The 16,027-nt window shown below is 36.4% G+C and overlaps 1 protein-coding gene across 1 annotated transcript in view; it reads right to left on the bottom strand.

Annotated features, from left to right (window-relative positions):
- Positions 1 to 16,027, bottom strand: part of NEGR1 (neuronal growth regulator 1) — a 1,022,884-nt gene that overhangs the window by 327,454 nt on the left and 679,403 nt on the right. The window contains exon 4 of the mRNA XM_040232560.1: positions 2,451 to 2,582. Coding sequence (XP_040088494.1) covers positions 2,451 to 2,582 — 132 coding nt within the window. The remainder of the gene's footprint in view (positions 1 to 2,450; positions 2,583 to 16,027) is intronic.

Below are 16,027 nucleotides of genomic sequence, written 5' to 3'. Positions count from 1 at the left end.
TCAAAACCAGAAACATATACACTTACACTCACACACCTACATGGCTATATATCACTGGTATACATGTGACAAAATTATTCCAAATTAAGGCAAAATTTAGGGCATGACCGGAAATCTAACCAAACTTACACAAAATATTTATTCAAGCGATGTAAGTTTAACTGATCGATCAGTATTCAGTTCTTCATGGCACATTTAAGAAAATGTTAGCTACCAAAGGCATAATTTGAGAAGCAACAGTAAACATTGAACATTTAAATCCATGTAAAAAGTCCTGTTGAATTCATTTTCTTAATATTTTTAATATTATGTTGGTACCAATATTTCCACTTATGATTATACTTCAGCTGAAATTAGTTCTTATAAAGCATAGTCTGTATTATAACTATAATAAACACTTCCTTAACTTTTTTTTTTTTACTTTCCTCTTTTTCCTTCTGATTTTCCTTCTCAAGTTAAAGCTGGTTAATAACGCTTTCCTTTCTACCTGTTTGAGATGTCTGAAGCCCTGCAAAAGCCACTGAAGCACCCTTGTCAACTGATGGAATGACTCGAGGCTATGCTTCAAACTGCCCTCCTCCCATTCTGTGTTTGAAGGCAATCTTCCAGGGGTCTCCTGTGTTTCTGCACATCTTGTGAGCAGAGGCACTGACAGCTTTTGTTCCTGACAATCTTTTCAAGGATGCTTGTATAGCGAACCGTCTTGGAAGATAGAAGAAGTGGTTCTCTCCATGGAGCAAAGGGCAGGTTTGTTTATGGTCCAGTATCATAAAGATAATTTCTCCCTCTGTGGCAAAGGGCTGGTTTGCTTGCTGCCATTATATATGGAAAAAATTGAGTTTCTAAGCCCAAGGAACCTCAGCTATGACATAAACCTACTGTGTGTATAGATTTCTCTTAACCCTCATCATATCACCTTGCAGTAATTGGGACTTGAGGAACTGACATAAGAAAATGACAATACTCTGGCTATTGCTATTTCTATGAGTAATAAATTGCCCTTTGTCTCTGTCTTCTGTCAGCATTTGTGAAATTGTGGCAGATCCCTCACAGTTCTTGACATCTGTCTCCCTAATTTCTGTCCTTCTGTTTTATATAAGGACGCTTTTCTCTACACAAATCCTTCAGATGATAACTCATTGGTCAGTCTTTCTCTCAATTCAATTTCTTTCCATATTTCTGCATCCTTACCTGAACTGTATCAGTCTGCCTCATTCTGGCATTATGCACATTTGCTCAGTTGTTCAGCCACTCAGTCATGTCCAACTGTTTGCCACCCCATGCCAGGCTTCTCTGTCCCTCACCATCTCCCAGAGTTTGCTCAAACTCATGTCCATTGAGTAGGTGATGCTATCCAACCATCTCATCCTCTGTCATCCCCTTCTCCTGCGTTCAATCTTTCCCAGCATCAGGGTCTTTTGCAATGAGTCAACACCAAATGTATAGTTTAGCCACTGACAAATGTTAGTTGATGGCAATAATTTGCCCTGGCAATACTCAACTACTGAGTGTGTTTTGATAGATACTTTTGACCCATAAAATTGAGATTAAACATATGAAAAATGCTTAGTGTTAGCATCTGGGGATCTATTTGGAAAATTTTCTTCTGATCTATGGTACAATTCTATGTATTCATTATTAACATTGGCTGCATAAGAAAGATTTATACATGTGAGAAAAAAATTGAAAGTTGTAGCTTGAAAACACTTCTAGTAAAAAACTATTATCCCCCAAATACTCAATTAGAATAAGTCAAACAATGTGAACAATTTTGAGAGAAAGACTAAGGGAGTATCTTTGAAAAGTAAAAACTATTTCAGTCACTACTGTTGAGATCATAATACATGAAATAAGCTATTAATGAAAAAATGTCTGTCATCAGTGTTTTGAAGTGCATTTAGAAGAAGGGTGTAACATAATGACATTGATTGTTCTGCAAGTATCACTTAATAATTTAACTTCTTAATAATGAGGTTCATGGAAAAATCATTTCTTCATTTTCTCAATATTGTCCAAGCCAAAGAGAATTAAATACTCAAATGATAGGAATATCATAGTAACAGTTTTTCTCTTTAAGTATAAAACAGCATGCTTCTGGAATTCCACATTTAAATTTAATCAGAATACACTTCAAGTGAAACCCATGTGAATGAAGACAACCCCATGAGTCCAGGATGCTTCAGAGATAAGGATACCACAGTTTAGGATTCGGATAATATTGAAAACATTGCCATCTACACATTAAACTGAATTATTTTAGGATACTTGGGGCAACTGATGTTGCCAAAACAATTCAATCAATATCCTAACAGGCAAACATTTGCACTGCCAAAAGGTACTGTTTATCAATAGATTTCCTCTTAAAAAATAGCAACATAAGCTTCAGACAGTATTTTCCAGGTGTTTATTCTTCCATTTGAAATTTTTTAATAAAAGGTGATGGGACTTACAGTTTACGACAACTTTCACTTTTTTCACATCTGGGAACGACACATCATTTTCTGCACTGCATTCGTATTCTCCAGCCTGGTCCCTTGTAATTCCATAGATGTCCAAATATTGTCCGTTCTCAAATGGTTTTGCTACATGAGAAAAATTTTAAAAAGTACAGTGTGTTTAATTGTATCTGCCTGAGGCTTCATTCAAGTAAAACAACAATCACATGTCTTCCTATTAGATATTGCTGACAAAATAATTTCAAATGAAACTGGGGAATTATTAAACCTTTTGTTCTCTTATGTTCAGAGGTAAAGTCAGAGAAAAAAGCAGAAACTGAACAAGGGATACTAAAACAACTGTTTCCCCAGAACAGGATATACATGTGTTCTTTTTAATTGATTGTGGTCTCCTAACCTCCTCACACATCAAATCAAGCTCTGCACATTTCTGTAATTGAGTTCAACAACCTCCTAGCAGTGTAGAGCAAATTCAGTAATATGACTTGGTACATATTGACTTTTATATAGTGTAAGCTAGCAACTTGACATCTAACCTAACTAAATGTTACTTCTCTTTTAGGGAAATCTCACACTCATTCACAAGGTTTCAAGCTAGATGGCTTAATAAAGTATGGAGATGTATTAAAACATTGCCATATTTCAGTGTTCATATTTATTAAGGTTTTGAAGGAAGGTACACTATATATAATCCACAGAGAAGGAAACGGCAACCCACTTCAGTGTTCTTGCCTGGAGAATCCCAGGGACGGGGGAGCCTAGTGGGCTGCCATGTATAGGGTCACACAGAGACAGACACAACTGAAGCGACTTAGCAGCAGGAGTGTGTGCATGCTAAGTTGCTTCAGTTGTTTCCAGCTCTGACTCTTTGCGACCCTATGGACTGGAGCCTACCAGGCTCCTCTGTCCATGGGATTCTCCAGGCAAGAATACTGGAGCGGGTTGCCATGCCATCGTCCAGGGGATCTCCCCGACCCAGGGACTGAACCCTCATGTCTCCTGCATTGGCTGGTGGGTTCTTTACCACCAGCAGCACCTGGGAAGCCCTATAATCTGCAGTGTTTAGAATTTATATGATTAAGTCATTGCTCCATTTATCTGGCCAATCACAGCTTGTAGGTAGAGGAGAGTTAATACTTCTGAGATGATAATCAGTTGATAAGCTATTGCAGGTATACAGAAGCGAGCTTATAAAAGAAGCAATTGTCTTCAAATTCATATGCTTAAAATCTGATTTTATAATCATTTCTTTGCTCAACCTCGTTCCTTTATCTGACTACAATTCACTAATGTAATATTGATTTTCTATTGTTTTCCTTCTGTTTCTCTTATATTTCACCTATACAATGAAGATAATCTAGGCTTAAATGTGTCTGTAAAAACTATTGAAATATAGGGAGGACACAATCCTTATTCACATCTAAGAATTTTAAAATATAATGGATTATGAAGGGGGATATTAAACAGAAATTAAAGTATGGGGAAAATTGATATCCTATATCAGAATTAAATAATCTCATTAGGCCGTACAAAATGAAGCCTATCACACGTGAAAAGGTAAAATGTTGTGAAAACTTGTAAAAGCAAACTTTATAAGGGTTAAACCTATTTTCAATAGGAATGGGATGGGAAGGGAGATGAGAGGGTGGTTCAAGAGGGAGGGGACATATGTATACCTATGGCTAATTCATGTTAAGGTTTGACAGAAACCAGCACAATTCTGTAAAGCAATCATCCTTCAATCAAATAATAAATATATATATATTTTTTAAATGACTGGGAATGAGAAGAAAAACCTCATAGGACCAAAGAAATAGAAAGGTGCACATAAATGATCACAAACTATAATTGTTTAGAACAGCATAAAATTAGTAAATCTGTGTTATAATGTGATTTTATAGTATATTATAGAGTATATAATGTATATTAATACATAGATACATATATGTCATAATAATGATATAGCTTTTAAATTATAATCACTGTTCAAAAAATTTTTACATGAGGAATTCCCTGGTGGTCCAGTGGTTAGGACTTCAACTCCACCTTTCCACTGTAGGGACATACATCCCATCCTTGGTTGGGAAAATAAGATCCCACTAGCTGCCTAGTGTGGCCAAAAGAAAACAACAAGAAATGCATATCTGAAAATGTTACATGCATATTTCCATTTTTGTGCAGTGATATAATTTTAAGAAGTGTTACCCGCTAAAATGAGTGTTTTTGATAAGTAAATCACTAAATATGATGTGTATTAGTGTATGCAATTGTTTAAAGAAATACATTAGATTTGTATGTCTATGGGGAATAAAAAATGTAATAAAAAAGGGAAAAATAGGTTTCTGAAATATAAAAAGAAGCATTTTTTTTTCTCTCCTAAATGGTTAAATGACATATTTGGAAAGATTGACAGCAACTAAAGAAGCTGTGTGATAAAATTTCATTCAACTGTGGAGAACACCATTCAAATCTATTGAACGTTTGTTCATAGAGTTCACTGTACAATCTATGCACCTAGATTCAAAGATCTTTCTCCAGCCTCATCAGGAAACAATGTATTTACGACTACCAGAATTATATCAAAAGATATTTATGCATTGCAGCCAGTGAATGGGCAATACTGCCAATACTAGCTATCGATAAAATGACACTAATAAAAAGAAGCATAAGTGTATGGCCAGCATCTTAATTTTCCTCACTAGATTCCTGAGACTTTAATCTACTCCCCTAATACCATTTACTATGCATCAGCTCTTCCCAAAGGTGTGCTCTAAGTATTCTCTTGTTTTTATACAAATACAGTTCTGTTTCCATCCTGAACTCATCTTGCTGTTTTCTCAGTCTAATCTAGCCATGCTTGAATTCCAAATTTGAAACTTGCAGTTGTTTTGCCTAGAATTTATACCCTGGAGTATACTGGTTGTCAATAATTTCCTTGGTTGTCTCTCTGGCTTTTGTTATCCTCAGTTTTCCTGAGTCATAATTCTTTACCTTAGTTTTAGACTTAAGGAAACCAAACTTGTCCTTAGATACACGTCAGGGTCTCTCTCCATTTCCATCACTCTCCTAGCAAGGTGAGAGAATTTGGCATAGTACACTGAAATGCAAAGATTAACATTTCAGTTCGCACAATCTAACTCAATTTTTCCCACAAATGGAGGGGAAAGACCAAGGCTGAAGGGATATAGTGACTTGGAATCCTTACCACTGCCAAGACTTCACAATGTTTATGATGTTGATGTACTATCCTAGGGTACTCCTTATAAATCTGAAGATGTATTAAAAATTATGGAGTATTTTTATTTCTTAGGGTACCCATTATAAATATTAGTGAGCTATAAACTATTTTGACTTCTTCTGCTTATGGGTTTTACCATTCATCATGAATACAAACAACAATTCCTGTTTTGTTGTCTCTGTGTTCCTAGCTCTAGCATAGTACTTGAAAGAGTATATACTTGGTAAATATTTATTGAATAAGTAAATGCATATATTGATTAAAGAATTAATAAAGTCCTATAAGGGTAGTGCACAAAGAATCTAAAGTAAATGCCCATATTCAAAGAAGTTGTCAGTTTTCTTTCAGCCGAGAGGAAGAGAAAGAACTTTAAAGAGTTATCATCCTTACTGACTTCTTGACAGGACCGTGACGGCAGTGGTGAGAACAGACTGTGTAGCTGTCATAGATCCTTTTTTAAGATTATAAAGACTAAGAAAAACTTTAAATACAATATTGAAGAAAAAAAGCTAAGTACTGCCTGTAATCTAAACAATAGTTTTCTTGTGTGTTTAATGTCTTCTAGACATGTGTAGACGCTTCTCCAGAATATAGAAAACTGAAGAAATTCCACAAGCTTTCAGTCATGCCACTATTATTACCCTCTTCAAAGGGAAGGCTTAGCAATAGTATGCAGCTGTGCTTTATAATATCACTCTCATACTGATTTCTGATAAGAATCTGGCCAGAAAGAGTTCTATCAGTTCAGTTCAGTTCAGTCGCTCAGTTGTGTCCGACTCTTTGCGACCCCATGAATTGCAGCACGCCAGGCCTCCCTGTCCATCACCATCTCCCGGAGTTCACCCAAACTCATGTCCATCGAGTTGGTGATGCCATCCAGCCATCTCATCCTCTGTCTTCCCTTTCTCCTCCTGCCTCCAATCCCTCCCGCATCAGTCTTTTCCAATGAGTTAACTCTTCGGATGAAGTGGCCAAAGTATTGGAGTTTCAGCTTCAGCATCAGTCCTTCCAAAGAACACCCAGGGCTGATTTCCTTCAGAATGGACTGGTTGGATCTCCTTGCAGTCCTATATTGGCCACTAAATGATATCTAGATTTGGCTTTATGATTTGGAAAAGCATGTGAAATTATTAGTAACAACATCATATTTCTACAAAGTGCTAATATGTTTACAAAAAATTTGAAAAAATAAGTTTCTTTTCCCTTCATTTCTAGTACACTGGGTGTGTGCTCAGTTCGATTCTTTAGTGGTATCCAATTCTTTGTGACTCTGTGTGCTGTATCCTGGCAGGCTTCTCTGTCCATGGGATTCTCCAGAGATGAATACTGGAGTGGGTTCCCATGCCTTCCTCCAGGGGATCTTCTGGACCCAGGGATCAAACCCCTGTCTCTTATGTCCTGCTGCATTGGCAGGTAGGTTCTTTACCACTCAGGCCACCTGGGAAGTCCTTTTAGCACATTATCCTTTGCTAATTTTCCTCTCATCTCTCTAACTTTTTCACTGTTTCAAAATCCTTCACATCTCCCAAATATTGCTTCTGTCCTATGATCTCCTTTTTTCCTCATTCAGTACATTTTCCAAAATTCAAGGGATCTTGTTCACTCATTTTCATTCCGTTATTATCTACATGCTGATTAGTATCTGATTGATCTGTTTAACTTATATCTGTATCCTCAATCTTGGGCACAATTATTCAGCTGGACATCTCCCTTTGGATGTCTCACAGGCATCTCAGAATCAAATCACCAAAACTAAACTTAACTTTCCTGCCATACTTGAAACCCTCCCTGAGTTCCAAGTCTCAGTGAGTGATCTGATTATCATCCAGTTGCTCAAGCCACAAATCTTAGCATTAACTTTGACAGCACCTTTTGTCTCCGTTCATAAACCATCAGTCACCGTGTCCTGTCAATTTTACCTCCTAAATAAATTCTCAAACCTCTCCTAGGAGCCCCTATGTCTCAGTTACTTATTTCTGAATGCATATACTCAGATGTGCCAATGATTGCATACTGCTTTGCAGTCATTTCAGTCATTTTCCAAAACCCTTGCTCAGAAACAGTCAACCCATTTTTCAAGGCTGCCCTGCAGAAATATTATTTTTTAGGGTCTCATAGCCATTTATTACTAAATAGTTCCCTGCAACTAAATTTTAAAACACTCTTTGAATGCTTCACTTACATTATGATTATAATCATTTTCTGTCATCTTGTTGTCTACCAGAATATTTATGTAAGTATCTCCACTATGCATTTTACCATATTGAGTGGTTAGGGATGAGGGTTCTAGAACTAGTCTATCTGGCTTCAAATGTCAGCTCTGAAATTTACAAGCTCTGTGACCTGATACAAGGTATTTTACCAATAGTTTACTCAAATATGATGTGTGAGGATAGTAACATATGCCTCATATGTATGGTTGTTCTGAGGATTAAGAGGGTTAATGCAAGTAAAGTGTTTAGAACACTGATACATCATAGGAAATATATATATATATATATATTTCCACAAACTACTAATATGTAATGTTATAATATTACATATACATATTGGCACTCTGCAGAAGTATAATAAAAAAGGAATGGAAAATATTAAAAAGTCAAAATTATTAACATAGGAATATAAAATATCTCAAATGAAATATTGATTTAAATTAATTGGAAGTCTAGATACCGAGAAAAAACTTCATTAAACTTTAAAGTATTTATCTGAGCATTTTGAGGTATTTATCTAAACTGAAGCAGATGGAGAAAAGACTACAAATAACCAAACAAATCTTTAAACCAACAGAGCCTCAGTGATACGGGGAAAGTATAAATTTCTCTCATATATGGATAACTGAGTCCCCTAAAGGGGAGAGAAAAAATATTTGAAGAAATAAAGGAGGTATTTTTTTTTCCAAATTTGACACATACAATAAAACTTCAGATAAATGAAGTTAATAATCGCCAATCAGGATAAACACAAGTGAAAATCACTCAAAAGCACAATATAATCAACTTGCTGAAAACCAAAGAGAAAGAGAAAATTTAAAAAGCATCCAGAGACAAAATAAACACTACATGTCAAGAAAGAGAAATAAATATTTGTTGCACTTGTCTGAAGTACATAAGCCAGAAGACAATGGAACACCACAAAAATGAATAACAATCTAGTATCAGTCCTGTAAGCTTCGATCTTAAGAAGCTAAAAGAAGAAGAACAAATGAAACCTAAATTAAATAGACTTGTGGAAATAATAAAAATCAGAAATCAGTAAAATTAAAAACAGACAGTCAACAGATAAAATCAATGAAACCAAAAGTCAGTCTTTTAGAAGATCACTGAAGTGGGAAAAGCTTGGCCAGGCTGATAAAAAATAGAAAGATAACACAAATTATCGATATCAGAGGTGAAAGGGAGGATATTGCTATAGTCATAAGAAAAATTGAATAGCTACTAAGCAAATATGAAGAAAAACTCCTTAACATTTAACTCAAGAATTTAGATTGAATGGACAAATAGCTGGAAAGACACAAATCTCAAAACTGACTTAGAAGAAATAGAAAATTTGAATATTCAATACATATTCAGTTCAGTTCAGTTCAGTCGCTCAGTTGTGTCCGACTCTTTGCAAACCCATGAATCGCAGCACGCCAGGCCTTCCTGTCCATCACCAACTCCTGGAATTCACTCAGACTCACGTCCATCGAGTCCGTGATGCCATCCAGCCATCTCATCCTCGGTCGTCCCCTTCTCCTCCTGCACCCAATCCCTCCCAGCATCAGAGTCTTTTCCAATGAGTCAACTCTTCACATGAGGTGGCCAAAGTACTGGAGTTTCAGCTTTAGCATCATTCCTTCCAAGGAAATCCCAGGGCTGATCTCCTTCAGAATGGACTGGTTGGATCTCCTTGCGGTCCAAGGGACTCTCAAGAGTCTTCTCCAACACCACAGTTCAAAAGCATCAATTCTTCAGCGCTCAGCCTTCTTCACAGTCCAACTCTCACATCCATACATGACTACTGGAAAAACCATAGCCTTGACTAGATGGACCTTAGTTGGCAAAGTAATGTCTCTGCTTTTGAATATGCTGTCTAGGTTGGTCATAACTTTTCTTCCAAGGAGTAAGCGTCTTTTAATTTCATGGCTGCAATCACCATCTGCAGTGATTTTGGAGCCCCAAAAAATAAAGTCTGACACTGTTTCCACTGTTTCTCCATCTATTTCAATTATAATAAATTAAAAGTGAAAGTCACTCAGTCATGTCTGACTCTTTGTGACCCCATGGGCTATACAGTCCATGCAATTCTCCAGGCCAGGATGGCCATTCCCTTCTCCAGGGTATCTTCCCAACCTAGGGATCGAACCCAGGTCTCCTGCATCACAAGCAGATATTTTACTAGCTGAGCCACTAGGGAAGCCCTAAGAAGTTCAATTTATCACTTAAAAGTTCCCACATGGAAAATTCCAGAATCATGTTTAGTACAATTTTAAAAAAAGAAATAATGCCAGATTTATACAAAGTCTTTCTGAAAATGGAGGAGAAAGAGAATTCCCCAGATCATTTTGTAAGACTTACATTACCTCAGTATCAAAACTAATGACAACAAAAGAGCAAAAAAACATAAATGTAAGCACAAAAATCTTTTAACAAAATCTTAGTAAATAAACCCAGTGACATATAAAAATGATATACCATTATCAAGTATGCTTTATCCCGGAATTGAAAGGCTGGTGATACAACTAAAATATCAAATAACGTAATTTGTTTTATCAAGAACAACACGAATCTACATTATCTCTAAATGCAGGTAAATCATTGAAAGCATTCAACATTCATTCAAGATAATGTTTCAGAAAACTTAGGATTGAAGGAAACTTCTCAATGTGACAAAAACTTCTGTGAAAACCTTACATCTAACCTCATACTTAATGATGTAAATGTTAATGCTTTTCCCCTAAAATGAGGGTCAAGGCAAGGTTGTCCACCCTGACCCAAAGCTCACATCTTATATATAAATTAACTCAACAATCATCATTGACTTTAATGTGAATCATAAAGCTATAAATATTTTAGGAGAAAACAAGGGGAAAATTTTGTTTTGGGCTGAAGGTTCTTAGATATGACACCTAAAACACAAGACATATAAGAAGAGATGGATAAATTGGATTTCATCAAAATTAAACAAAACTTTGCTTTATAAAACACACCATTAATTAAATAGAAAGTCAATCCATATAACAAGATAAAACTTTCTGAATCATACTGGACAAAGGACTTATAACAAGCATACATAAGGAACTCTCAAAGCTCAATAAAAATATAGAACTTAATAAAGAAATGAACAAAAGATTTAAATAGATGACTCCTTTTTTTTTTAAAGAAAATCAGTTATTAAATAGATATGTCAAAAGGTGATAAACATCAGTGCTCAGTCTCTTCAGTCATGTCGAGCACTTTTTGACCCCTTGACTGTAGCTCACCAGGCTCTTCTGTCCATGGGACTTTCCTAGCAAGAATACTAGAGTGGGTTGCCATGCCCTCTTCCAGGGGATATTCCTGACCTAGATATTGAACCTGCATCACCTATTTCTCCTCTATCGCAGGCAGATTCTTTACCACTGAACGACCAGGGAAGTTCCAATAAACATCATTAGTCATTATGAAAATTAGGAAAATCAAAACCAAAATGAGATATCATTGTATGTGTATTAAAGTGGGAAACACACACACACACACAAACACATGCAAAACATCACTAATTAGTGCTGGCAGAAAGCAGAGTACTTGGAGCTCATCTGTATTACTGGTAGAATGTGAAATGGCACTGTCCCTTTGAAAAAGTTTGTCAGTTTCCTATAAAATTAAGCACACATTTACCATGTTACCTAACAATTTTACTCCTAGAGAAATTTACATTTACACAGAAACCTGTATACAATGTGTATGTTGACTTTATTGGCAATTACTAAAAATGAAACCCAATGGTCCTTTAAATAGTGAATGAAGAAACAAATTGTGGTACATCCCTATAATGCAATAACATCTGCCAATAAAATTATTTATAAAATGACAGATGTTTATATATATATATATATAAAACATGGATTAATCTCAAATACATTTTACTAAATGGAAGAAAATAGACCCAAAAGGCTACATGTATGCATTCATTTGTATAACATTCCATATTACTATAGATGTAAAGAATAGATCAGTTTTTGACAGGGGTTGGAGATGGAAAAGCTGATTGACTATAGAAGAGCATCATGAAGGAATTTCTTAGAGTCCTTTAACTGTTTTCTATCTTGATTGTGGTGGTGAACACATGTAGATGTATTTGTTAAAACCCATAGAATTTTATGATACCTAAGAGTGGTTATTTACTTTGTGTAAATTAATAGACAAAGCATATTGATATGTAACATACAGTTACATACTCAATAAAATGACCCAAATAAAAAAGACAATGCCAAATGCTGGTGATGAAATGGGGCCTACAACAGAGCTCTGTCCTAAGGAATACACATGAAAAATTCTTTCCCAATCCTTTCAGTCCTAGAGGGAAGGGGAGTTTTAGGAGTATCCGTCAGTTCATGGTGAACATATTTGAAAAGTTCTGCAGCAGTGATGTGAATTACAACTCACTCTGCTATCTGTTGCCTTAGGATTTCAGCTGAAGGTTCCTTTTAGCATCCTATTACATTAGCTTTGTGACCCAAGGCCCTCTGTGAATAATACACTCTGTACTCCAGGGTCTGGCTAGAAAATGGAAGTTTGATTTCTATTATCACAAGTTCACATAGAGGAATAGCATTGATAAGGGATTACTTGAAGGGAATTCATTCATTTCTTCGGCTGTTTAATTTTTTCTTCTTTTCAGAATAAGCCAGCATATTAGACTGTCCTCTTTCATTATTTTATTATGGTTCCTGTTAAAATTTCTTTACCAAACTTTGCTTTAGTGTTCAGTTCAGTTCAGTTCAGTCGCTCAGCTGTGTCTGACTCTTTGTGACCCCATGAATTGCAGCACGCCAGGCCTCCCTGTCCATCACCATCTCCCGGAATTCACTCAGACTCACGTCCGTCGAGTCCGTGATGCCATCCAGCCATCTCATCCTCTGTCGTCCCCTTCTCCTCCTGCACCCAATCCCTCCCAGCATCAGAGTCTTTTCCAATGAGTCAACTCTTCTCATGAGGTGGCCAAAGTACTGGAGCTTCAGCTTTAGCATCATTCCTTCCAAAGAAATCCCAGGGTTGATCTCCTTCAGAATGGACTGGTTGGATCTCCTTGCAGTCCAAGGAACTCTCAAGAGTCTTCTCCAGTACCACAGTTCAAAAGCATCAATTCTTCAGCGCTCAGCCTTCTTCACAGTCCAACTCTCATATCCATACATGACCACAGGAAAAACCATAGCCTTGACTAGACGGACCTTAGTCGGCAAGGTAATGTCTCTGCTTTTGAATATACTATCTAGTTTGGTCATAACTTTTCTTCCAAGGAGTAAGCGTCTTTTAATTTCATGGCTGCAGTCACCATCTGCAGTGATTTTGGAGCCCCCCAAAATAAAGTGTTATCATACCATTTTTTAGTGTTATCATACCAGTATTTATTTGAGAGCCATTATAAGAATGACCATATGAAATTTTCCATTATAGTTTTATCAGAAAAGTTACCGTGGTCCTACTGCTGTAATTGATGTGTCCACTCACTGAAGACCCCTGGGAAAAAATCACTGTGTATCTTAGTACTAGGAAAAGCTCTTACTTTTGACATTCTAATTTGCATTGATATTATGATACATGATTGTATACATTGTTTGTTCCCCTCTTCCTTCTTTTTTCTAGGCCACTAGATAATTTAAAACCAAAATAAAGGAAACTATATTTTTGATTTCTCTATACCTAGCATGTTTTGAGGATCATTAAGTAATAATATGTGAACATCATAAATAAAAATATAAAGGTGAAATTATTTGAAAAAAAGCTATATTACATATAAATAAGCAGAACTGTATTAAAATAAATAAATTAGATGGTTTTCTATTGGATATTATGATAGATCCTTTGGATCTTAGTTTGCTAAAAGCAAAAATATTTGCTGAGCAAACAGAAAAAAAAGCAGCATGGTGCCTAACAGGAATGTTGCAATAATTATGACACCATCTTGAGGTCATCAGATAACTTTCAAATAATTAATCTTGTTGAGGCATCTAAAAGTCATTTAACATCTTGAGGAAATAGACATATAACAATAGTTAATTCTAAATGTGTTTGTATCAATACTACAAACCTGCAGTAATCAAAACTGCATGGTACTAGTATAAAAAGACATATGGATCAATGGAACAGAATAGAGACACCAAAAATAAACTCACACACCACAGTCAATTAATCTCTGACAAAGGATACAAGAACATAACAATAGAGAAAAGACATTCTCTTCAGTAAATGGTTTTGGGGAAGCTGGACATCTACATGTACGTCAGTCAAGCTAGAACACACCCTCATGGCACACAAAAAAATAAACTAACTCCAAATGGCTTAAAGATTAAATATAACACATGACACCAAAAAATTCCTAGAAGAGAACATAGGCAAACATTTTCTGACATAAATTGCACCAAGGTTTTCTTAGGTCAGTCTTCCAAGGCAATAGAAATTAAAGTAAAAATAAAGAAAAGGGCCTATAACAGAATTATAAGCTTTTGTACAGCAAAGGGAATCATAAACCAAATGAAAAGACAGCTTACAAAATGTGAGAAAATATTTGCAAATGAAGCAACCAAGAAGGGCTTAATTTTCAAAATCTACAAACAGCTCATACAATTCAATAACAGAAAACAAACAACCCAGTTGAACCATGGACAGAAGACTTAAACATACATTTCTAAAGGAAACACTAATGACCAATAGGCACATGAAAAGATGCTCAACATTGCTAAATATTAGAGAAATGCTAATCAAAAGAGAAGACTCTACACATGGACATCACCAGATGGTCAATACAGAAATCAGATTGATTAAATTCTTTGCAGCCAAAGATGGAAAAGCTCTATACAGTCAGCAAAAACAAGACCGGGGGCTAACTGTGGCCAGATCATGAACTCCTTATTGCCAAATTCAGACATAAATTAAAGAAAGTAAGGACCATTCAGGTAAGACCTAAATCAAATTCCTTATGATTATGTATGGGGACGCACAGAGTCGGACACAACTGAAGTGACTTAGCAGCAGCATATAGTGGAAGTGACAAATAGATTCGGGATTAGAACTGATAGACACAGCACCTGAAGAACTACAGAGAGAGGTTCATGATACTGTACAGGAGGCAGGGATCAAGAACATCCCCAAGAAAGAAACGTAAAAATCAAAAATGGCTGTCTGAGGAGGCCTTACAAATAGCTGTGAAAAGAAGAGAAGAGAAAAGTAAAGGAGAAAAGGAAAGATAAACCCATTTGAATGCAGATTCCCAAAGAATAGCAAGGAGAGATAAGAAAGCCTTCCTCAGTGATCAGTGCAAAAAAAATGGAGGAAAACAATAGAATGGGAAATACTAGAGATCTCTTCAAGAAAATTAGAGATACCAAGGGAACATTTCATGCGACGATGGGCACAATAAAGGACAGAAATGGTATGGACCTAAAAGAAGCAGAAGATATTTAGAAGTTCAGTTCACTTCAGTCACTCAGTCGTGTCCAACGCTTTGTGACCCCATGAACCGCAGCACGCCAGGCCTCCCTGTCCATCATCAACTCCCAGAGTCCACCCAAACCCATGTCCATTGAGTTGGCGATGCCATCCAACCATCTTATCCTCTGTCGTCCCCTTCTCCTCCTGCCCTCAATCTTTCCCAGAATCAGGGTCTTTTCAAATGAGTCAGCTCTTCGCATCAGGTGGCCAAAGTATTGGAGTTTCAGCTTCAACATCAGTCCTTCCAATGAACACCCAGGACTGATCTCCTTTAGGATGGACTGGTTGGATCTCCTTGCAGTCCAAGGGACTCTCAAGAATCTTCTCCAATACCACATTTCAAAAGCATCAATCCTCCGGTGCTCAGCTTTCTTTGTAGTCCAACTCTCACATCCATACATGACCAATGGAAAAACAATAGCCTTGACTACACAGACCTTTGTTGACAAAGTAATATCTCTGCTTTTCAATATCCTGTCTAGGTTGGACATAACTTTCCTTCCAAGGAGTAAGTGTCTTTCAATTTCATGGCTGCAACACTAAGAAGAGGTGGCAGAATACACAGAAGAACTGTACAAAAAAGATTTTCATGACACAGGTAATCATGATGATATGATCACTCACCTAGAGACAGAAATCCTGGAATGCAAAGTCAAGTG

This window comes from Oryx dammah, unplaced genomic scaffold (genome assembly GCF_014754425.2).
Source record: "Oryx dammah isolate SB20612 unplaced genomic scaffold, SCBI_Odam_1.1 HiC_scaffold_28, whole genome shotgun sequence".
Classification (NCBI taxonomy): Eukaryota; Metazoa; Chordata; class Mammalia; order Artiodactyla; family Bovidae; genus Oryx; species Oryx dammah.
This window is presented reverse-complemented; position numbering and strand designations above follow the sequence as displayed.